Below are 23,400 nucleotides of genomic sequence, written 5' to 3' on the forward strand. Positions count from 1 at the left end.
TGCCAGGGAATGCTGGCAGGCAAACCGGGGAACTCAAGCCCCAGGAGCAGAGGAACACCAGGGAGCTCCACCAGAGAGAAGCAGTGCCCGGGGACACCATGAAGGGGAGACAAGGCTCCAACAGAAGCCCCACGTACTGTGGCAGGGAACGGGCCCAAAGGACTGACGACACCCCTGGGCAACACAGCAGTGAGGGAGGCATGAAGAAGCACGGAGCCCATGCAAAGGGGATGAGCAACACTGGCTGGTGGGACCCAGACAGCCCAGCTGCAGGTTAGATGGTCCCAAAAGTGGAAGGGACGTGGGCCCCAGGGAGGCTTCCCCGAGAGGGCCAACAGGGGCCCGGCACAGGGTGGCCATCCCTCCCGAACGCCCAATAGGCAAAGAGGGATGACTGAGTCCCCAACAAGACCAAAGGCCCTGAGAGACAAGATCCCAGGAGCCCCGTCAGCAGACACTGATCCCTTACATTCAGTTTTCCCTAAGTTACAGTTAACCCCGGATGGGGGTGTGTTTAGTTGCCTAGGCTCCAGTCCAAAGACAAAAATGGCCTTAGAAAGATGGGTGGCTAGAAAGGCCCGACCCTTGAAGGTGGGCGGTGCGGAGGAGATGGGATCATCCAAGGGCAAGACCTGCGGAGAGCAGAGTCTGCCCTGGCCATGGATGCGGTAAGGGTGGGGTAAAGGGGAGGTTGGAGCCTCACAAAGAAACCTAGGGCTGAGATCCCCTCAGACCACCTGCAGGGAACTGCCTCCCAAGAAAAAGAATAAAAACAAAGACGTAGCAGGCGAGTAGGAGCAGCACCTGAACCACCTTGGTGGTGCCGAATTCGGATCTCATCCTGACATCACTGTGGAGCAAGGCACCAGCCAAGGAGGGGCCAAAACCCTATAACACCTATCAGCGACACAGCATTATAGAACACATTGCATCCTATGATAGCTTGAGTTTCTCCTGGACAACCTCAACAGTTTCTAAATGGACAAAGGTGAGCAACCTTTACTATATTTATTCAAATCCAAGACAACACTGAATTTAAAACAATTCCCTAATTAAATTATATACATGGAAAATGTATAAATTTGTTAAAATCTTCCACGTGTAGAAACTATTCATTGGAGGGGCATCTTAAATTCATTGCCCCCACTGCCGCACTGGGGCAAACAATGGCTGGAGGGCAGGGAGTGTGGGAAACAAGTGGCCTAATCTCTGTCCCCTGCCTCTCCCCCAACACCTTGCCCCCTGCTGCCTGTCCCCTCTACCACTTGCCTGTACTCCCTTTGCACCAGGTTCCCTACAGTGTGCCTGTACACACTTGAACTAGGCCCCCTACAGTATGTATCCCCTGGCACCTTTATCTCCCGACCACTTACCTTTACCCCTGACCCACTTCACAAACCCAGTGCCTCCCTTGGTGCATGCCCCACAATCTCTGCCCTCCTGCTGTCTTTGCCAATGCCATCTTGACCTCCCTTTCCCTGCTGCCACCATTGCCCCCCCTCCCACCATCTACACTCCAGTTCTGGTTCCACCCCTGAGCATCAAGCAAAGGAACAGATGGTTGTTCTGGCCCCGGTAGGACCACACAGCAGCAGCCACAGAGATGACAGTTCTGGCCCCACTTGCTGTGCGGCCAGAACAACCATGTGCTCCATAGGTGGAGGGCAAGTGGCAGTGGGGGGGCATGTGCAGTGAGGGGCAGGGCAGCAATTATGGCTTTAACTCCAATCCCTACCCTGAGTCAGAGTCAGAGAGGGAACCACAGCAACCACCTGGCTCCTCCCACTCACTTGTACTCAAATCCAAAATGAGAGGCTTTTTGCCCATGTATTAAAATAGAGGGAAAACCTAATCTTGGATTTGAGTAAAGGCATTTCAAGCAGTTATTTAAAAGACCATTCATAATCATCAAAGTAATGCATACAGGCAACCCCCACTTAATGAGGTTTCGCTATAGCGCTCATTTAAAATACATGCCTAGTTTCACTTAGCACGCAGAGCATTTCGTTATAATGCTCAGCATGGTGGGTGGGGAGAAGCAGTGGCAACGGCATCATTGTCAAGTTGAATTGGTGAGTGGCAGTCGGTGGGACCCAGGGTGGGGTGGCAGGAGCCCAGGGTCCACTCTGGCACGTGGTGCTGGAGCGGGAGGGGAGAAGCCATGGCAAGAAGGGGTGGGCGGGGGGCCATGGAGCATAAGCATGGAGCCCAAGCTGGCAGGGCCCAGGGTGGGGTGACAGGAGCCTGGGGTCCACTTCAGCATGTGGTGCTGGAACAGCCAGGGGGGAGGGAGGAATGGTGGTGGCAGCGAGAAGGGGCGGGCAGGGAGCGTGAGCACAGGGCCCAGGCCAACAGGAGCACGGGGCCCAAGGCCAGGGCTGGCAGGAGTGTGGGGCCTAGGCCAGTGCAAGCCAGCGCTCAAGTACATGCGTGCAGTGTCCCCTGCCCCAGGCCACAGAGAGGCCAAGCCTGTGACCCATTCTGCTCCAGGTACGCACTCACCCATGGGGCACGGACACCATTCCGAGCTTCCCCCGCTGCCTTCCTGTCATTAATCCCTGGACAGGTGGGTCCCTGACTCAGGCCTGCACGAGAGGCAGCCGGAGCTGCACACGTGTGCTGGTGACCAGCAGGTGCAGGCCAGCAGGGGTGGAACAATGAGGCCAGGAGGAGCCAATGCCTTCCCTGGCAGAGCCCGTGCAGTGCCTTGCTGAGACTGGCAGGGCCAGGGCTGGCCAGTGGTGCAGACCCAATTATATTTATTTACATTAAAACCTATGGGAAAATGGGTTTCGCTTAACGCTGTTTCACTTAGCACTTGAATTTTCCGGAACCAATTAAGAGCGTTAAGCAGGTGTTGCCTGCATTCAGAAATTTAAGTTTGGATCAAATCTTACTCTTTCTTGGTTCAGTAGCATTAGCTGACAACTCCTCTTCACAAACGCATGATCTAAGCCATGGGTGTTAAACATATGGCCTATGGGGCTCTGAGAGAGGATAGGATTTGGAGGGTGGGACTAGTAGGGGTGGGGCCAGACACCAAAATCCAGGGTACAGAACCCCACTGGGGACATTTCTTGGAGTGCGGGGGACAGCAAGTTTGACACCTTTGATCCAAACAATTTTGGGTTAAACAGGGAAAAAAATGTTATTTATCTTACAATATTAATATGTTAATAGCCCATTAAAACTATTACGAAAATAAATCTATTCCTGACAGTGCTTTGGTTAATTTAATCTCATTTAGATTCTAAATGAAAACAAATTCTGAGCTAGAAGTTTGATTATTGATTATGCTACCTGACTCCGTTTTTGTTTTTGGTTCTTTGATGTCTTGCTGTTGCCTGCTTGCAGAGATGAACCAGATCACTTGTTATGAATGTGGTAAAGGTAAAAGTTGGAAGCAGTCTCTACTGCTTGCTTAAGTCTTATTTATACTTTTTCCTTCCATAGTTTTACTGTAGATGCAAGAAACACTTCTTTAGCATTTGACTAGATTCTTGACTGTTACTGACTAATATTGACTGTCATTCTTTCATTGGCTCAACACCTTTGGTGTCTTATTCAAGATGAAGCAGCTGAAGTTACTGCCTGCTACATTTGCAGTAGGGTGATAATTTTTCCTACACTAAATTATAACGTTGCCTTCATCCTTGTAGCAGCAAATTCTCAGACTATCTTCAAAATTTCAGCTTTTTTTCATTCCTTTTTTTAAGACAGCCTGTTAGTTTTATTACGTTTCAACAAGAATTAATTTCTGCTTCAAATATGTCTAAACACCCTTACTTTATATAGAACCTCTTAAGTTTTGAAAATGATTTTAAAAGTTAATGTGTTATGACATAAATTCAAGTAATGAAAAAAGTTATTGTCCCCCCTTCTGCCCCCTTTTTTTTGGAAGAGAATTTTGTGTTTTTGAATTTGGTAAGAAAATTACATAAGCACTGCCAGGTAATGAATTAATTTTCCAATTAATAGTAGTAGTTTTATTCAATTGCCCTGTTACATTAGTAACCAGTTACTACAACAGATGACCTTACTATTGTTTGGAACAATAATAATAGTTTTGTCTTATAACAATGACATTAGGAAGCTGTTATGAGACTTGTATTTACAATACAAATTATTTGCAGATAGCACCACAAATACTTGGTTAAGCATTTAAAAAGGTTTTTCACTTTTTAGTAAGGACATACATTTCAAAAGACTCACAGAAACCATTTCACAACCATTAACACTGTTCTTACCATTTAAGGAATGAGATGATAATTTCTTCTGTTAATTGTCTTTTACTAAAATGGTCTTCAGATTTATCTACCATTTTCAGTACATTTATAATTAAAACTTCCTTTAAATATTGTATGCAAAACAGAATTTCAAAACCTGTTTTTCAAAATGTAATAAAAAATTGTATAAAATATTAAAGCGCGTTGGAAATTATAAACTGCATTTCCGAACCTACGTAAGTACCAACATTTTAGGGATGAGGGTACTATATCCTCTGACACTGCAGACTTGGCCTGGATGACAAAAGAAATTCTCTAGAATGAGTCTGAACATTTTGTCTGATAATCCAATAATCATCTGATAAGAAAATACATAAGCAAGTGCTGTCATAGTGCTTCAAGTATCCTGATTATGAAAAATAATTTTATAATTCAGTAAAGGTGCAGATGGTTTTTTTAATGCCCTAATATTGTTAAATTAAACAAATAACTATTTTTGCACTGATACTGAGGTCTGCCCTCAACATGTAGTCTGGAATTCTTGGCCAGGCCTACTGAGGCACTCACCTACCCTCCAATCACTCCTTCTATAATCCTGATCATATCGAGTCTGACACTAAAAAGGGCTGGAGTGCCAAGACTGATTCTACTATGATACTTACAAAAAGGTGGGCAGGGAGCATGAACAAGGCAAGTCCCACTTGGGTAAATACAGTATTTCAATTGTTCATCTAGCCAACATTATAAGCATGCTGAAAACTAGATGAATAGATGGAAAAAGGAACAGTTGTCATCAGTTCAAAGGAAGGCTTCATTCACTGTGAAAAGACTAATCTCAAGATCCTGAATAAAAATTCAGTCCTACTACATGTATTGACAAGTTATTTAATGAATTTCTTAACTGTTACATGGAAAGACTAAAACTGCAAGGCGGGTAGCTCCATCTGAGGCCATAACACCTTCGCATTTTTCTAGAGTTAATCAATACTTGCTGCACTTTTTAGAGGCATTATTTTTGAAGATCTGTTAGAGTGTTATAGCCCATGAAGGAACATGCAGTGAAGGATGTATGATAAATTTTGTCCTCAGGTAGTTAAGTCTTCAGCTACCAGTGGAGGTCTGTACACTCCCTTGGAAAGTTAAGGGAGTACAAAAATTATGCTGATTTCTCTATACGGATGTAATCAAAATTATACTGGGTCTGCCTTACCTTCTTTAGCACCCTTTAGGTCAGAGGAGGAGAGAAAGACAGACAGAGGACCCTAGTCTCAGTATGACAGCAAGGCATCTCCCTGCTCTTGAGCAAAACCTGTGGCATTTAGAGTTGCAAAAAGGCAAAATGCAACATCTTCCCACCCCTTATATTGCAGAACTTTTAAATTCTTTGTGCAGCTTCACTGCCTTTCCAATCACCTGATCTGACAGGCCACAAAGCTATGCGATAAACCATGGTTGTACATGGGTGTAAGCTGGCCTTATTTGATGACCTAATGCACTGCTGTCACATTGTCTGCAACAATATGCATTATACCTAGTTTTTGATATGTGGTAGAAAAGATGGAAGAGCTCAAAGGACCAGTTTCAGTTCCCAGTACATTAATATGCAGTGCCCTTTTTTAAGAATGTCAGTGGCTATAAACAGTTATTTCGTTAAAATGAACTCCCCCTCTCCCCAGATGGAGATGACTGCAGTTTCTAAAGGAGATGAAGAGTTGAAAACGAGCTCTCAGAACATTGCAATGTTGAGTCCACCATGACAGAAATAGAAGGTAAACCACGTAATAGGGCTGTGCGAAGCTTCGGGTGCTGATTCAATTCGGCAGAGATTCAGCCTGATTTGGTGGCTGAATCTCCAAATCCGAATTGAACCAGGGGGTCAATAAAAAGGTCTGAATCGATTCAAAGTTCTCCAAATCGTCGGAAAAGATTCGGAGAGCTTCGATGATTCAGGCAGTCCCTGCCTGCTGCAGTAGGGAGCTGGAGCTGCACTCGGAGCTGGTAAATAGGGGGCAGGGGAGGGGACCATGGCGGGACTCCCGCCAGGCCCCATCCCCTGCCTGCTCCCCAAGCCCACCAACCCCCACCCACTCCCCCAGCCCCCCCATGGCTGCCTTGCCCGGCCCAGCTCCCAGTGCTTTAAAAAAATGCCCCACTCACTGGGTGCTGCCTGGCAGGGTGTGATCCCCACTGCCCCCTGCTGCATGGGGGGCTGTGTCACAAACTCCCTGACCCCTGCCCTCTCCCAGCCCCCTCCACAGCTGCCCCACCCACCCCAGCTCCAGCTCTTTAAGAAAAAAAACCCGAAAAATACCCTGGGACTCACTGGCTCCTGCAGCAGCCTCGGGGCTTCGAGGGGCTCGTGCAGAGCCCCCCCATGTGGCGTGGGGCAGTGGGGATCACCCCTTGCCAGGCAGGAACTGGTGAGTAGGGGTTTTTGAGGTTTTTATTTTCCTTAAAGGGCCACAGCTGGGGTGGGAAGGCAGGGCAGCCATGGGGGGGGGGGGGGGGAGGAGGGTGGTCAGGGCGGGGCTTGTGCAAACCCCCCATGCAGTGTGGAGCAGTGAGGGGCAGCAAGGATCACCTTCCCTATACCCAGCAGCACCCGGTGAGTCTGGGGTTTGGGTTTTTTTCAAAGTGCCAGGAGCTGGGTTGGGCGGGGCAGACATTGTGGGGCTGGGAGAGCAGGTGAGGGACAGGGTCTGTGTGATTTGGCTGAATTGATTCAGGACGGTGATTCAAATCACCAAATCGAATCACTGTCCCCCCGAATTGTCTGAATCCGAATCCGAAACAAATACTAGCCGCTTTGCACAGGCCTACCACGTAAATATGTTGACTGTGTTTGGTTTGTAATTTAACCATGTTTCCAAGCATAAACTTACGTATAAATGACTGAAGACTTGAGGCCTAGAAGGTTCATTTTTTTTAGAAGAATTTTGATAAGACATCACTATGGCAAACTGCTAAAGCTTCAGAAATCTTTCATCTGGTAGGAAAAGCTCTACCAACCACAAAACTAAAGACCATTCCCATATAAGAGATCCTTTGTATATAGTAATAGAGATTTTCCTTATTGCAAATTCTAACATTTCAAAGAGGAAGCATATATAAGCTAACATACTCAAAGAAGAATGTACATTATATGGTTGCATGGAAGGGAAAGTTTCCCGGTCTGCTGGTAGATTCCAAAAAGAAAAAAAATAGCTTAATTCTGGAAGGAATAAATACAGACTGTTGCTAAAAACTGGAATATTTTAAAACCAATACAACTATATATATTAGCTCATGCTGTGGGCTTTCTACCTTTTTAAAAGGGTAAAAAACAACTTAGTGCCAGGTTACTGAACTATTATTAATACCCAATACAGGAGAGTCTAATGCTTAGTAACAGACACTGACACTGCTTAAGTTGCTCTAAATGCTTAGGAACCACCAGGAAGAGCACACACCAACTGCTGAAACCTCCTTAGCCTGACAAAGGGTTTTTGAACCTGAAAGCTTGCTTAATAACTATTCTCCAACCATTTGGGTTGGTCTAATAAAATATATCAAATTCACCCAAGGAACCTTGTCTGCCTAGGAACCTTTGAAAAATTCTAATTAGTGAATATTGAATTAAATCTCTTACATGCTTTAAGATTAAACCACAACCTGTTTGGAATGGATATAATTTTTTTTAATACATGACAAAGCTATAATATACTTGTATGCTTTTTTCTCAGTTGCTTCATGAGCTTTATAGTTCAGTTATGGTCAAGCCCTCTCCCTTTCTTGCAAGCTCATAGAAAAAAATCAAGCCTTTTAGCTGATGGTTTTATTTGATAGGAATACTTAGTATTTCTCCAGCATTTAATGGATTGTCTACAGAAAAAAATTGACCAGAATAGCTTCTGAAGAATAAGCTACTCCACAATACAGTACTCTGCAATTGACTAGAATTGCTTATTCTTCTACAGCTTTTTCATTCAATTTGAATATGTAGAGAAGCCATATTTTCAAAGCACTTCACTCAAACGCTAATTGACCTTCACAGCACCCCTTGTGCTATACAAGAGATATTAAGACAGTATGGGAAGAAAGAGCTTTTTTTCTTTTTTTAAAGAAGCGGATTGGCAGATATACATTGTGTCAAATGAATGAGAAACAACTAAGCAAAAAAGTATTGCAAGATACCATGACTTGTAGCACTTTGAGTTTACATTTGTATAAAGCTCTGTTTTTACAGAGAACAGCCTTCCTGGGTGTTTTATAAGCATAATTTGTAAGGATGGGTCACAAGACTTGAGAGAAAGCATTTAGCTTTGATCTGGTAAAACCAGTACACTCAGAGGTGTAGCAGGGTAGCACTATGCCCTGGGCTATGGCCACACAATTGGCGATGTTTGCTGCCCCACCGGCAATGGTGGTAGTGTGATTAACTACTGCTGTAGCAGCTGTTATTTTGGCACAATTCCCCCAAAAGCAGCACCCAGGGCTACTCCCTCCCCTTCCCCTTTCTCAACCCCCCACTAAGTTACACTAAGTGCACTCTACAATGATTTCTGCAACTGTGATGCAGAACTCTAAAGGTTTTGCAGCTGCACAAGTTCAACTAGCCCTCAAAGCCATGTGATGATGTACTGCCTCTAAATTGGAAGTCAGCCAAAAGCCCCTGTGGCCAACAATAGCTGGCTAAGAAGTCCCAGAATCCACCAGTACAAGCTCCCAAAAAGTACTGTGCGCTGAAATGCCAAAAACAGTTTTGTCAAAACAGAGCTGTTGTGTGGAAGTGATGAACCACTGCAAGGGCAAGTGAACCATCTGATAAATATCAATGCCTCTGCAATGTTTGCCTCGTTTAGTATACGGAAGCTCAATTTCTAACTAAACAATGCAGATTCTCTCTCTAAACCAAAAAGCAACAGGAATAATAATAATAAAGCCTCCAAATAGCTGTTCTCTATTTATTTTCTAACAGCAATCCTAAACCAAGTTTTATGATACAGACACAAGCAAAAAGTATAAGAAAAAATATTAAGCTCAGAAAGCACTATTAAAAAAATAGATTTTACACAATAAATGAATATGTGATAAACTTAAGTCAGTTTAATTATCAAGTAAATTAATAAAAATAGCGGTTTTCAGAAATTGTGACATTCACCGGATTTTAGATCCCAAGAGGTTTAAAACATAGGATACAGAAGGCTGATTGCCAATAAAATTCTAGCATATTGCTGTAAGGGAAGTTTTCAAAGCCTGAATTTAAAAATAAATTTCACCAGCAAAGGCCAAATATATTATAGAATCATAGAATTATAGAACTGGAAGGTACCTGTAAGATCATCAAGCCTGGTCCCCTGCCATAGGCAGGAAGTTATCGGGCTCAGACGAGCTCAAAAAGGTGCCTGTCAAGCCTCATCTTGAACACTTCCATGGAGGGTGACTGCACCATCTCTCCTGGAAGTGTGTTTCAGACCCTGGTGACCCTTACAGAGAAAAAAGTTTTTTCTTATGTCTAGCCTGAATTTACTTTCTATCAGCTTATGCCCATTAGTCCTCGTCCTCCCTTGAGGTGCCTTCCTGAAGAGCTGCTCCCTTAGATGTTGATGCTCACCCCTGACATACTTGTAGGTGGCTATCAAATCACCTCTCAGCCTTATGCAAGTGAAACAGTTTAAATAAAGGCTAATAAATTAAACCAAATCAGTAGTATGACTTGTTACCTTTCAAATCGGGGGGGGGGGGGGGGGGCGGGAAGGGGGGTTGAACTAGGTGACCTCCTGATGTCCCTTCCAGCCCTAATTTTCTATGATTTTCTATGAAATATGATCTCACAGTTAAAAGTTTGTCATCTTATTTTCAAACTTGAAAATAAGACACTTTTGTCTCTGCCCCCCAATTAATGATAGACACTCGTCAAGACACAATCATCTCTTGGGAAATAAACAGTCCAATATCAAGGCACTCTTGCTCACTTTGCCTCTAGCAATAATAAATACTTTCTGTAGTGCTTTTCATCTTCAAAGCATTTTACAAAGCATAAAATTTCACGTTAACCCCTTTGCAATTTCACATCAAGAAGCAACACAAGGCAAACCCTCTGATGGGCCTAGAGATTTGAAGCCATGATAATCTTAATAATATTGCAGAAAGAACGACATAAGACAACATTGAAAAGTAACTGGTGGACTGCATTTTTTATTAAGGAAATCAGAATAAGCCCTGACTCCAGTTACATTACACTGGTTTTATTTTAGAATATCTGTTGTTCTGAACAACTGTGACTGCAAGTCCACGAACTGTTATGAATTATGAATACTGCATAGCTTTCCCTCACTGTGTAAATGAGGTTGCCATCTTCTTATAGTCTACATCGACTTTTTTTCAGAAAGCTGAGGAAGGGTACTTGGTACCCCAAAAATATTACCCATAAAATTCTTGCTTCTCAAAAGTTTAGTCATGCTATTTTTTTATTTACATCTAACACAGAAAAGTTTCTCTCTCTCTAGTTCACTTTTCTGAAGGTACGTTATTGCGTTGTCTAACCATGAGATTTCTATAAGTCTTAATATGTGCAGTTTTTGTCTCTTTTTCAGTACAAAGGTATCAATGTAGAGTTCAAGCTAGGTTCTATACTGGTCCCATGCATACTACTACCTGAGGACCATTACCAAATCCCTCCATTTCTTCTTATCAGCAACTTTAATTGGCAATTAGTCTGCACTCCAACAAAATCTATTTAAAATTACCAACATCAATTAAAAAATGTACCTCAAAAGAAAAAAAGTGGAAAAAGTACAAAAGAAAACCCATTAAAAATGTAGCTTGTACGGTTGAAGGGAAGTAATCAGGTGAACAAGAATCGGGCAAGACTAAATTTTCAAGAAAACATTTTTCAAGGGAAGTAAACTTTCCCTTCTCCAAAACATTGGGAATCCTATCCAGGTGCTGTTTTCTCAAAGAGCAAGTAGCTCTAGGAATGTCCCTTAATCACATTCCTCATGTCAAGTGTCTAAATATTTAAACATTACAACATTCAGCATCACCACCCTTATGGCCTTTTGTGGATCTGGAGATTAGTTTTGTCTTGGTTGATAACTGCACCAAGCATTCTGTTCCTCGCCCAAGCAGACTGGCAATCAGTTACAGCAATTTTACTGTCTGTTGGCATAGTATGAAGCACTTTCAGTGCATTCAAGGTCTCCTAGCAGAATATGGTTCAACTGTGTACTATCGAGAGATGGATAATGTGGAATAAGCAGCAACAAATGGATGTTTATTTTAAACAAAAATATTAATAACCAGGGAGTCTGCCTTTCTCCGATTTAAAAAATCCCCAATTTTCAGTTAAAAAAAAGTTATCCTAAACCCACATTTTTCTGTAATTTAAATGAAACATCATTAGATAGACAGACAGACATACAGATAGACAGACAGACAGAGGTCTTTCATTTTAATCATGGAAAAATGTGGATTTGGAGTTACTTTTTGTTAAAAAAAAAAAATTCCCAATTTTCAGTTAAGTTACAGAAAACCAGGATCCCTGGTAATAACAAACAGTGTCAAACTTGTACAGAAACAAGAAACTTCGAGGAAAAGTCAGTGATGGAGTAGCTAGGAAATGTGAAAGGTGGTAGGAAGCCACAAACAAATTTTTAGAAGCAAGTAGTGTGGTAAGCTCTGATTCTCCTCACCTTTGTTTTAAGTAGAAATGGGAGCACTTTTGTAGTCAGAATGATTTCGTCTCAGAACAAGTGAAGAGCTGATCAGTGGATGCCAAATGTAGAGAGAAGCAGGCCACTGACAAGTAAGGCTGCAGTCTCCCAAAAAACAACTTGATTCAGCAGTGAGGGAGTATCTTTGGCTTAATTTGGGAAATCAAGAAACCAGAGAAAGAAGGATTTCTAAAACTTAATACCAACAGCTTTCCTTACAGCCATTATCAGTAACAAAATATTAACACACCCTTAGAGAACAAAGAAGGCTTCACTTGAAGACTAGACCCAGGAGCAACAAATGACCAATCCAATAGACAGACAGTGCAGATTCAACAGCACAGATGTGTTCACAGCAAGGGATTCTACTTAATAAATGGGCTGCTATATTATGCACCAGCTTCAGTTTCTTGCTTTGAAGTTGAAAAGGCATGGATGGTCATATCAAGCTTTGTCTTCAGACCCACCCCCCCCCCGCACAAATTCACCACATCAGCCACAAATGGGGGGTGGGGGGTGGGGGATGGGACGGGACCCAGAAGTATTCTTTGCCACAACTGCCATTCTGATACCCAGGAACTGACTTGGGTCGAGTTTCAGCTAATTATAATGGAACAAGGATGAAAGCTATCATTCAAGTAGACACAAAGCTGAGTACTGTCACCATACCAAGGATAACACAATCTATGTCTCTTTACTGAGGATGCCAGGGAGATTATACAAATGCTGGTTACAAAGGTGTGACAGAGTAGAATCCTACAGAGTAGAATCCTACACACCCTGCAAGAGTGCCCTCTGGGCTTAAAAAAACTTTATCACAGAGAAGTAACACAGTAACTCAACAACGCCATGCATTCTAGCTGGGTTCACACAACTGGCAGCAAAACCACTTTACAGTTCACACACAGAAAAATTCAACTAATAAACTCAGTTATGACATCAGTCAGTCTTAATCATCGTACTATTTTAATGTGCCTTAGCAATGGCAGAAGATAGCCATGTTGTAACCGGGTGTCTTGACTCAGTTCGGTTTTAAGTAGTTATAGTAAAAAATGCCAGGTGCTTTCTTTCTCCACTGAACTGACTAAATTAGTTGACCATATCTGCTCATACTTTAACAGAGTAGGCAATTCTGATTTTTTTATAAAGTGTTCTTATGTTCAGAATGGCCACCATCTTTTATCATTCCAATAATTACACAACCCCATCATCTACAGAGATTGTAAAATCCTCTGGGCTCCTATAGCAGCAAAGGATGATTCACCCACCCATATTAGTTTATTTTGTATCAAGCTTAAGGTTGTTGATACCAAACAGAGTGGTTATATTTAGTAGTTTTTAAACCAGATGCTACAGTTTACATTATTTTGATACATTTACTATCAGTAAAATATTTCACTGAAATATTTACCAGAAATATTTACCTAAACTATTTTTACCACACAAAAAATGAGTAATCTGAACTAACACTTTATGTTAACCCATACAACTGACTAATTAATAAGAAAGTTGGCTCATGACAAGCAATAAGAACTAACTTTTCTTTAGGTAAAAGTCCCCACTTTTCTCCCCCAAATAAAACATTAAATGAAATAAGTTTCAGTACATGATTTAAATTGCTCCTTGGGTGAATGATGAGCTTTAAAAAGTTATGTTTTTACTATGATCTCACACCTGGATCAGTGCTTTTTCTGTAACTCAGTGGTTGTAAACAAAGGCTTTCATTTCTTTTATTACCATTAATGTGAATGGTCTATAAATCTGGGAGGTCAACAATTTGGCTGCTCAAACAGCTAAAGGATGGGGGTTAAAGACGACATTATTTTGTGATAAAGGAGACTTTTTAGACTGTAGAACCAGCCAGTTCTGATGGACATTTGAGTGCAGGCAGCAGACAAAAAGAATCCACAAGCTGAAAGGGAAGACATCAGGTGTAGGATACTTAACTTGAACAAATTAGCAGGGACCTACAGAAACCATAATTTTGTGGATGTCACAAAATCCAGCCCACAAAATCCACAGGAACAAAAAATTACAGAAAATAAAATGCTAGCTCCCCATAGGGAGCCAGCAGTCCTCAGGGTGCTGTGGTAGCCCACCAGGGCAGGGAAAAAGGGGAGGGGGAACTGCCTGCTCTAAGGGCTGCCGCCCTCACCCCTCGTCACTGTCATATGGCCCAGTGCCTCTCTGATCACCAGTGAGGGGCAGGGCTGCATGATGGACAGCTCTCATAGCCAATCAGCAGCAAGGGATGGGGCCATATAACGTGCAGCCAATCAGCAGCCAGGACCAGGACCACTGGGGCCCCTTGGCCCAAGGTGCTGGGGGACCCACTGCACTCTGCCCATAATATGGCTACTGGGCCTTGTGTTCTGCCCATTAAATCAGCAGGCAGCCACCTCAAGTTAGGTAGGTCCCTACAAATTAGAAAAGCGATTCTTGACCAGAGCACCACAGGGCAGGGTGCCACAGCAACCCTGGGGTGCTATGAGATCCTTGTAAGGGTGCTGGGGGATGCTGCACAATATTAGCACTCTTAGGTGTGCAAACACCTTCAAATTACTCACAAAATAAACATAGAGAATTGAAATAGGAATACATAGCATCAGAAGCATTCTGACATACCACTGTGGTCTTTCCAATTCCTTTACAACAGAAGAATTCCTCTATTATTTTCTCTTACTCAAAAAAAAGTGAAAGCCAAGTCAGGGAACCTGGAGCTAATAGCAATGCCTGCAGCTCAGGAAATATATTAATAAAGAGATCCAGGGTTGGAACTCCATCACAGTAGCCTAGTAAGTGTTCAGGAATCTGATGGGGGACTCCAAAAGGAAAGTCATTCCTCCCATCCTACAAGACATCTAATTTTTTTCTTTGGGTGGTAGGAAGGACAGTAAGGTAAGAACACAGTATTCTCTTGCATACAACATAACCCCAAGGTAAAATGAAGAGAAAGAAAAAAGATTTTTCCAGAGTCATGGCTCAGTCCTGACCACAGAGGCACAAAACACTCTGCTGTCAGCAAAAGCTAGTGTTAACCCTTTCACAGCTGCTGTCAAATTCGCAGCAGTGTTTGGGTTAACAGTGTAGCTCCAACCCTGAACACTGAACAGTCACTGGGCTCTGTTTCAAGCACATACATCCACCGTATTTGCAGTGGGCATACAAGCAGGACACTCTTGAAGTAAAATGTGGTTCTTGCATTGCAATAACATTATTAATTTGTTTCTGTTTGGAGTTTATAATACTGTATTTAAGATATTTCTTAGTAAATAAAAGAGCAGGTCTAATGGATTTGATAAGAGAGCATAAATATGTTGATACAGTTTTTGGGAGACAGTCTAAAGCAATTAATTCTCTGTTTTCTCCGATTAAAAAAATCCCCAATTTCTGGATTTAAAAAGTAACCCAAAATCCACATTTTTCCATGATTAAAATGAAACACCACCAATATCTATGTCTATATATCTATATATAGTGGTGTTTCATTTTAATCATGGAAAAATGTAGATTTTGAGTTGCTTTTTTAAATCTGAAAATTGGGGATTATTTTTTATCAGAGAAAACTAGGATCCCTGATGATTACTAATCCAAATGGTGAACAGATATGATATTATATGTGACTTTTTTAGATGACAGACTCTTTTAATCAAAGATAATAGCTGAGTAATATTGGAGCAGAGCCAGCCTTCTGCCAGATCTCTCCAAGTCTTTTCTCCCTTCCACCCCCATCCTTAGACATTCTGTCTTTTTCAAGACTGCTTGTCTTGACTTTGAAACACTTTGACCTCAATTGGAAGTCAGCCCAATGGTTAACAATTAACAAATTTGTTTCAAATCATTAACAGCTGCAAAAATGCTACATTGTGGTAAAGCTTGAAAAAACCCTTAAAAACAAGAAATGTATTTTGCTTATAACTGGCTCTATCTTCCTGATTCTGAAAATGTATTAACAAGAGTCTTCTCACTGTAATTTCTTTCTTCCATAAATCTTAAATCTTAACTGTTTTCATAAGAAAGCTGTCATCGAGTCACAAATTCGGCATTACAGTTATATTTCACGTTCAATCAGAAAAGGAAAATGACTAATTTGAAAATCCTTTATTTAAAATACAAATATTTCCCAAGTGAAATCTATGTGCACTCCCATTTGGGGGGAATATAATGTGCACATTATGGATTATTTTATCATACAACGTGTGTGTGTGTGTGTGTGTAGCCTAGATGCACAGAAACCAATCCCCAACTGAGGCTATAAGCAAGAGGATGTTCACAAAGCAATGGATCTAGAGCAGACACAACTGTGCAGTCTCACCCCTTTTCAGACTACAGTACACTGTGGGAGCATCAGCTAACAACTTATATTTAAGTTCCCACAGAAGGTAAGAATTCCTCCCTTCAACACACCCTCCCTTTCCCTCCAGCTCAGCAGGAGCTATCTGCCACCCTCAATCCCCTGTCCCCCATCCACTTCTGCCACTGTCCTAGCCTGACCTATGAGGCAGAAGGTGCTCTAGAGCTGCTCCAACTGGGCTGCAACAGGGGGCCAGGCTCAGCTTGGGACAGCAGCAGCAGCAGGTAGGCTCCCCCTCCCTGTCTGTTCCCTGCCATCCGTGAGCAGGCACAGGGTTGGGGAACCCACCTCCTGCTGCCGCTTTCTTACCCTGAACCTAGCTTCCCACCTAGCCATTTCCTGAAACCCTGTCTGAAGCAGCTGAAACAGCCCACCCTGCACCCAGAGGCTTCACTACTGAGGGCAAGGTGGGAGGGGGTGGGGGGGGGTCTGAGAGGGGAAATTCCACTGAATATGGAGGGGAAGGGCATGAACACCAAAGGGAGGGATTCTTACTCAATTCAGGGACTTAAAAAAGCCCCCAGCTGCTGCTGCCCCCATAGCATGGTCTGCCTTCCCCAGAGAAAAGGGGTAAGGCTGGTTGCAACTACCCCCATGTAGCAGCTTCTGCACCCCCCCTCTGTAAAATCCTGGATCCACCTATGGATTCATGACTCATCTAGAACTACAAATAGGATTCTATCAGGGAACATACTGTTTGGGAATGGTCAAGTCAAGTTGTCAATGTCAGAAGGCCCTGGCCACTTCATAAACATTACCAAGGCTAACAATTTTGTGCATAAATCATCATCATCCTTATTATTATTATTTATATCATCATCATTTTAAACACAGCTTAAGATGGAACCTTGCTTTAACCACATTTCGGTCCCAATGTTTGGTAACCAAGCTTGAACCAACTTGTAGCATTCACAAGCTACAAGGTTAAAGTTGTTTGAAATGCAAGTAATTTGAATGTACTGCTGGGCTAGGGACAGAAATTACACATAAACCAGCCTAAGTTATCAGAAACCAGTTCAAATCAGTAACAGAAGTTCAATGCACAAAAATCACTTTCAAAATGGCCAGAACTGGTTTAAGTTAAACCTGGGTGGATGTAGTATCAGACTTAACTGATTTAGGTGAAAATCAGTTTATTGAACTTCTGTCCCAGATCCGTTCCAGATTCAAGTTAACTCACAGTCCCCCAGCATCCCAGGATGCTTTGCACCTCTCATGTAAACCCCCCCTGGCAGGGGGTGATGTCTACTCTTGGCCCAAGCTGTCTGCTCTAGCTGAGCAGGGAGGCATGCTGTAGCACCTGCCCAGCTTTTGGTCTGAGCCACTACAGGCATGTGACTCCATTTCCAGAATCAAAAGCAAATGTCTGTTCACTTGCATATCAGCTCAATCTATGCAGCTTAGATTAACCTGCGAAGACTGAATAGATTCAACCTTAGGCTTTTTGACTGTTTACTGTACTTAGCCCTGCAGTCTCAAATCTCAGTTCACCACATTTTGACTAACACAGATATTTCAGAAGCAAGGGTTTTTTTAGTGATATCTTTTACTGAACCAATTGTATTGTTGGGATAAATGATAGATAGGCTGACCAGAGAAAGGGCACTTTGTGGCCGAAAGCTTGTCTAACATCTTTCCTAACTATTCAGTTGATCCAATCAAAAAATATCATTAAGAATGCCCTCCATTCTTGCACATTCCTTTGATCATCATAGCTACAACACTCCAAACCTACTAAAGATATGTCTGTCACTGAGTGCTGTGTATGAAGTACATCTTTCTGCTTCCTGGAAACAAGCTTACAGAATGAAAAGATTTTAAGGGTCACAAGTACTCCATTGCATAAAAGATCAAAAGTCTGCAGCATGCACACTCTTCAATTCCCAAACAAGAAACCCTCTGTTCTGCAGCAATATTAGTGAGGTTAACCTGGAAATGCATTAAGAAAATCAGCAAGTCCTTTCTAAAGTTGTGATAACACCTTTAATGGAATCTCCAAGTAAATGGGAAAGTTACTATTAGAAACATGGATATTTAGGGACTCTGTAAACATAGCTACTGTGACTCAGCTCCTTTCCAGCCACCCTTGCCCCCCCTGAAAGGGGAGCAGGCCCACTGCCTCCATTCACCAAGATGATGGGTCAGACAACCAGATGAAGATACACAAGGCTTTGTGGTGTGGTGCCTTAAAATTCAGCCCAGTATGCTTTGCAGCTGAGAAAGCACAGAGCTGTTTAGTGCTTGTGTTTCAGTGAATTGGACCTTTATAACCTACCTTCATAACCTTCCCTCTGCAGCCCAGTTCACACCTTCTACCACTATTTATTCTGCATTTTGGCCATAAACAGGCTCTGCCAAGTACCAGCTCTGCCTCTGGTTGCCACACACCCCTTCTGGCCCACATCTTCACAGGCAGGCAAAACCGTCTCTCCCAGCTTGTGAGAACTAAAGTCCCACTTTCCAGCTCCCCATCTTACAAAGCACAGGGCAAAGGCCACATCCAAGTCACAGAACAACACTGTCACAGCCATTGCTAATGCCTCCACCATCTGGATCTGGCCTGGGGTCTAAGATGAGTTTTACACCTTCAGATCAGAGTAGCTACTTCTACCCAGGAACAGATCTGCCTAGCATATCCAAATATATGCTTACAAAAATCACAAAAAGTTAAAACAGTTTCTCACATAGTAACTCAGTATGTTAAAACCCAGACTATTAGAAAACAATGAGAAGGAAGATGTTTGAAGGGTGTATTGTCTTTTCAAAACCAGATTCTAAAATGCTAACTTGTATCATCCTCACTTCTGGATTGTGCCACTGCTCTCATTTAGGTGCCTTATAATCACAAACACATGTCAGCAACTGGCAAAAAAGCAAAACCTTTTTAACCTTTTTTAAAATTTGTGTTTTAATAATTAAACCCCCCTCTCCCCACCCCCCTGCACAAATGGCTTTAACATGCCAGAATCTCTGTGTGTTCTTAAATGAAAAAATGAAAACACAGTCATCTTTTTTGCTGCTAGATCATCTGCCACAGGGTTCAGGAAGAGAAGTAATGTAAACCAGTGAACTATCACACTGACCTATTTAATCTAGTAACATTAACATGTTCATTTACACAAAAAGTCACTTACAGAACTGGATGAACAATCAGCTCCGGACTATATGACTTTATTACAGTTGCTGCATCTTTGGTACAAAATACGTGGGATAAATCTGCACCCTAAGAAAGAAATTTGCAAACAGAATTATCAATTTATATCTGAATACTCTGAACAATTTTTCTAATAGCTATTCATTGGCCACCAGAATTCTTATTGATTGTTAACAAAAGCAAACCTAGCAACTCCTTTTCCATTCTGACACAAATCTCTCGATTCTGTTGAATACCAGATTAAGCAACTGCTTTATTTCTAACTTTCATAGTACATAACAAACTTTAAAGAAATACTTGCTTACTAACAGAATGATAGGAAAACAAGACTCAGAAGACTTAAGGCTACATACTGAAACCCTTATTCAAGTATATAAATCTAAGATTTAAAGAAAATTAAACCAACAACAAAAACAGAGCAAACTAAGAAATGGGCTACAGCACAGATAAAAATTAACACTGTAATACATTTCTGCAGGAGACTAGTTGATTCATGAAGTCTTTTCTCAGTTCCTTCTTTTTTGATTTAATGGATTAAATCTGTAATGTGTAAATGTAATTCCATTCACTCCAGTTCAATTATACCCATGAGCAGCAGAGCAGAATGTAGTCCTAAATTTCTTTCATTACTGCTACTACTACAACAACTCCCCTCCTCATCAAATCAGATCTGTGCATGTTTATAAATAACCAAAAAGTATCTCATTACCATATCTACTTTACATGCTGTAAACACTGCAAGCTTAAATAATATAAATGCCTGAAGAGGATATCCAACTAATGGCTACTCTGCTTTATGAATAACATTTCATGTTTTCCAAGCATTCAAATATCTGAAGGCTTGATACTGCCTTTTTTTTTTTAATTCTGGTATAATGTTATACCCATACAGAGTCCCATTGACTACAAATTCTACTTGAACACAGCAGTCTACCCACTAGTAACAAACACCAGGATTGGGGCCTTAATGTCTTATGAAGGATGTATGCACTTATACTTGCAAAGAGTAGCTCAGCTGAAGATTTCTGTCACCTCCAGATTAAACAAAGAATTTACTGAAAATATAATGCATTTTAAATACAATGTTTAAAAATGATATTTCTAGGAACAGGAACAAGAGCATAGCAGAAAGGCAATTGTTTAAAAAAAATAAAGGGTTTGAAAAGTAGCAGTTCTAGTAACATTAAACTCTCACTCAGAGTAAATGCCACTTAATTTACACAGATCTATGTAAATGGCCTATGTATGAAGGTAGGAAAATACATACCACTTTGAGAGCTGTAATTGCAGCAAAATACGGAGCTCCTGTGTACCTACAAAAGAAACATACACTAGGTTAGAAAAAGATTTGCATGGTGCATCAACAGGCTGGTAATCATTCATCCTCTCACAGAGAAAACTCAAATTCAAAAATCAAAGTTCACTACTATTGCTATTTTTATGTATTTACTAAGGATAGTAAAGTCAATAGCAAATCTCCAAGCGAATTCAGTAAGGCCATGAGTCTGCTCTCATGCTAGAGTTGTTTAAAAGGATTACACCACAGAGAGAGAGTCAATTCAAAGCACTTGCACACATAAGAGCCTCAATCCTCTCAGATAACTGACTCAGAAAAAGCATATAGGTACTAATATAGGGCCTTGCAACATGAATGCAGGACAAATTTTTGCTCTAGTAGACCAAGAAATGCGAGTTACAAAACTACGGGTAATCCAGTCAGGAAACCTTTTCCATAATAATAGCTTTAGCTAGTTATGGTATGTGTGAATATATGTAAAAATATCTCCAGGCATTTTACAACAGAAAGTTCCAGCTCCGTTACAAATAGAGAAGCTGATACTCAATGAAATGAAATGACCCAGGAGTATCGCAGGAGATCACTGGCAGAGAGACTGAACTGGAACTCTGGTTCAGTATCCTATTCAACTAACAAGGATGTTTTGAGTTCCCTGCAATGCAGTGACATTACTGATGGCATGTGCTACATGTTGAGCAGGTAAATAATAAGGAACAGTCTCAGAAGGTCACCTATCTCCAAACTAGGAACTCTGACCAGGTAGCCAAGAGGTAGTTCCTAAATCCAGAAACAGTCTGGGAGTTTTGTGTCTAACTAGGATCATCTTACAGCAGATGTTTCACTTTGTTATTCTTTTCTCCCTACTTATCCAAGAAGCTTCAGTCATGCAACATAAAAGGTAATTGATGCTGAAAATGAAGGGATTCAGGGTGGAAGGAAGAGAGGAGGTAGACAGATATCAGACTCAAATGACTGAATTTCAACTACAAGAATGGCCAAAGCCTTGCACTGCTGCCTTAGAGCAATGTGTATTCTTTGGTAAGCATACCTAATGATGATAATGGACTGGCAAAGCCTACTTTAGAAACTCTGGTTTAATAGCGCCATAAAAATGTCTTCAATATGAAGGTGAACTGAAATGTTTTTTAAACCAAGTACCTGAGATCCCAGAACTATCCCGTTCTGTTTAACTTACTCTTGACATCCTCCAATGATGCCTATACGTCCATCTTGACCCTTATGCTTCTTTCCTGCTAGAGGAGGGATTACATTGCGCACCAACTGAAAAATATTCTCCATATCCTTTATAGAATGTGTTTTATGTAACGAGAAGGATCTCTCTATAACTGAAAAACAAAGAAATTTAAATAATTATTAAAGAAAATGTTTCTTTTATAATTGATAGAAGTGTCAGCAGCTTTTCTTCACGTTCAGAAACATTAGCATTCTAAATCAGAAGCATTTACAACATAGAAACAGTTCTTTTTTCTAAGAAACTGAATATTGCTTTTGCCATACTCTAACAGGATACAGATTTATGTCCTAATTTCAAAGGCCTCAAACATGTAAGAACATTTGTCCAATCCACTCTGGAAGTGGACTAAGTAAATCATACAGAAACTTTTGGTACAGAAAAAAAGTGTCCACCTTAACTTGCTAACCTTTGAAAGATTTTCTTTCTTTGTCTTTGCAGAAGGTCTTCGCAGAATCAGGGCCTAAGCAGTGTTTTTTTATTTTGGTAGATGGTTACAGAAGGTAATGAGCTCTAAGGAGGGTTATGTGAAAAGCATTTAGTCATGCAAAATATTATTTTTAATAATAATTTGGCCTCTCAAATCCCTCACTTACATCATTTACATTTTAAGCCATATGTTAGAATAACTGAAGACTGAAAGAGCTGAGTATTCAATTACTGTCCCAACTATACAAGACTTTTTAGAAAAGAAATATTCAGATAGTAACAAGAATAAAGTAAGCAGAAAGTTTACGCAAATATACATTTGTCCTATTTAAAGGGCAGTACAAAGACAAAATTTAACAATATATTAACTAAAAGAATGCAGTAAACATATAAAGGTTAGGTCACAAGGATTAACTTACAATATCCTTATTGCTGCATTCTTTTACAAAATTTCTCACTAAAGTTCAATTTTACAATTCTGATTGGAAAAACACACACATTTAAATTCCACAATTTGACTGCTGAAGACACTATGTCCTTAGTAGTATCCTTTTATAGATCTTTAAAAGGATAATGCAGAATGATCAAAAAGACTTTTGCTTCATCTGTGCAAAATCACACTTGGCATTTTCCCTTCCTATCCCAAGTCCGCAAGTAGCAAAACCAAGAACTATTTTAAAAAATCTGAGACCCAACATGGGAAAAAAAATTCTGGTAACCAACAAGAATACTCCTAATTTAGGTTCTATTATGGTCTGTCAGCAAAAAAAAAAAACAAAACACACTTTTTCTCCAACCTCTACAGAATTGTACTCTAAAACCAGGCTAGCTAATCTTTAGCAAAAAAATGCTTTAGTGTTCAATAATGATAAATACTTCTAGCTGATCTCCTGCTTTGGAAATCCTTCTATAATACAGGCATTCCTCTCTCACTGAGATCAAAAAGTAGCCCTCTTGGAGCATGGCCAAAATAGCATTGCAGTGATCCAGAGTA

The 23,400-nt window shown here is 41.2% G+C and overlaps 1 protein-coding gene across 4 annotated transcripts in view; it reads right to left on the reverse strand.

Moving 5' to 3' along the window:
- The window catches only part of NAXD (NAD(P)HX dehydratase), a 57,287-nt gene that overhangs the window by 28,714 nt on the left and 5,173 nt on the right, over nucleotides 1-23,400 (reverse strand). For all 4 annotated transcript variants that reach the window (XR_002089587.2, XM_014600393.3, XM_014600395.3 and 1 more), the window contains 3 exons: nucleotides 21,921-22,071; nucleotides 20,696-20,741; nucleotides 19,409-19,497 (listed from right to left, as the gene is read on the reverse strand). Coding sequence is in view for 3 of the 4 variants with exons in the window: in XM_014600393.3 (XP_014455879.1) it covers nucleotides 19,409-19,497; nucleotides 20,696-20,741; nucleotides 21,921-22,071 (286 nt within the window). In the remaining variant the exon portion in view is untranslated. The remainder of the gene's footprint in view (nucleotides 1-19,408; nucleotides 19,498-20,695; nucleotides 20,742-21,920; nucleotides 22,072-23,400) is intronic.

The sequence above is a fragment of the Alligator mississippiensis genome, chromosome 1 (assembly GCF_030867095.1).
Source record: "Alligator mississippiensis isolate rAllMis1 chromosome 1, rAllMis1, whole genome shotgun sequence".
NCBI classification, from domain to species: domain Eukaryota; kingdom Metazoa; phylum Chordata; order Crocodylia; family Alligatoridae; genus Alligator; species Alligator mississippiensis.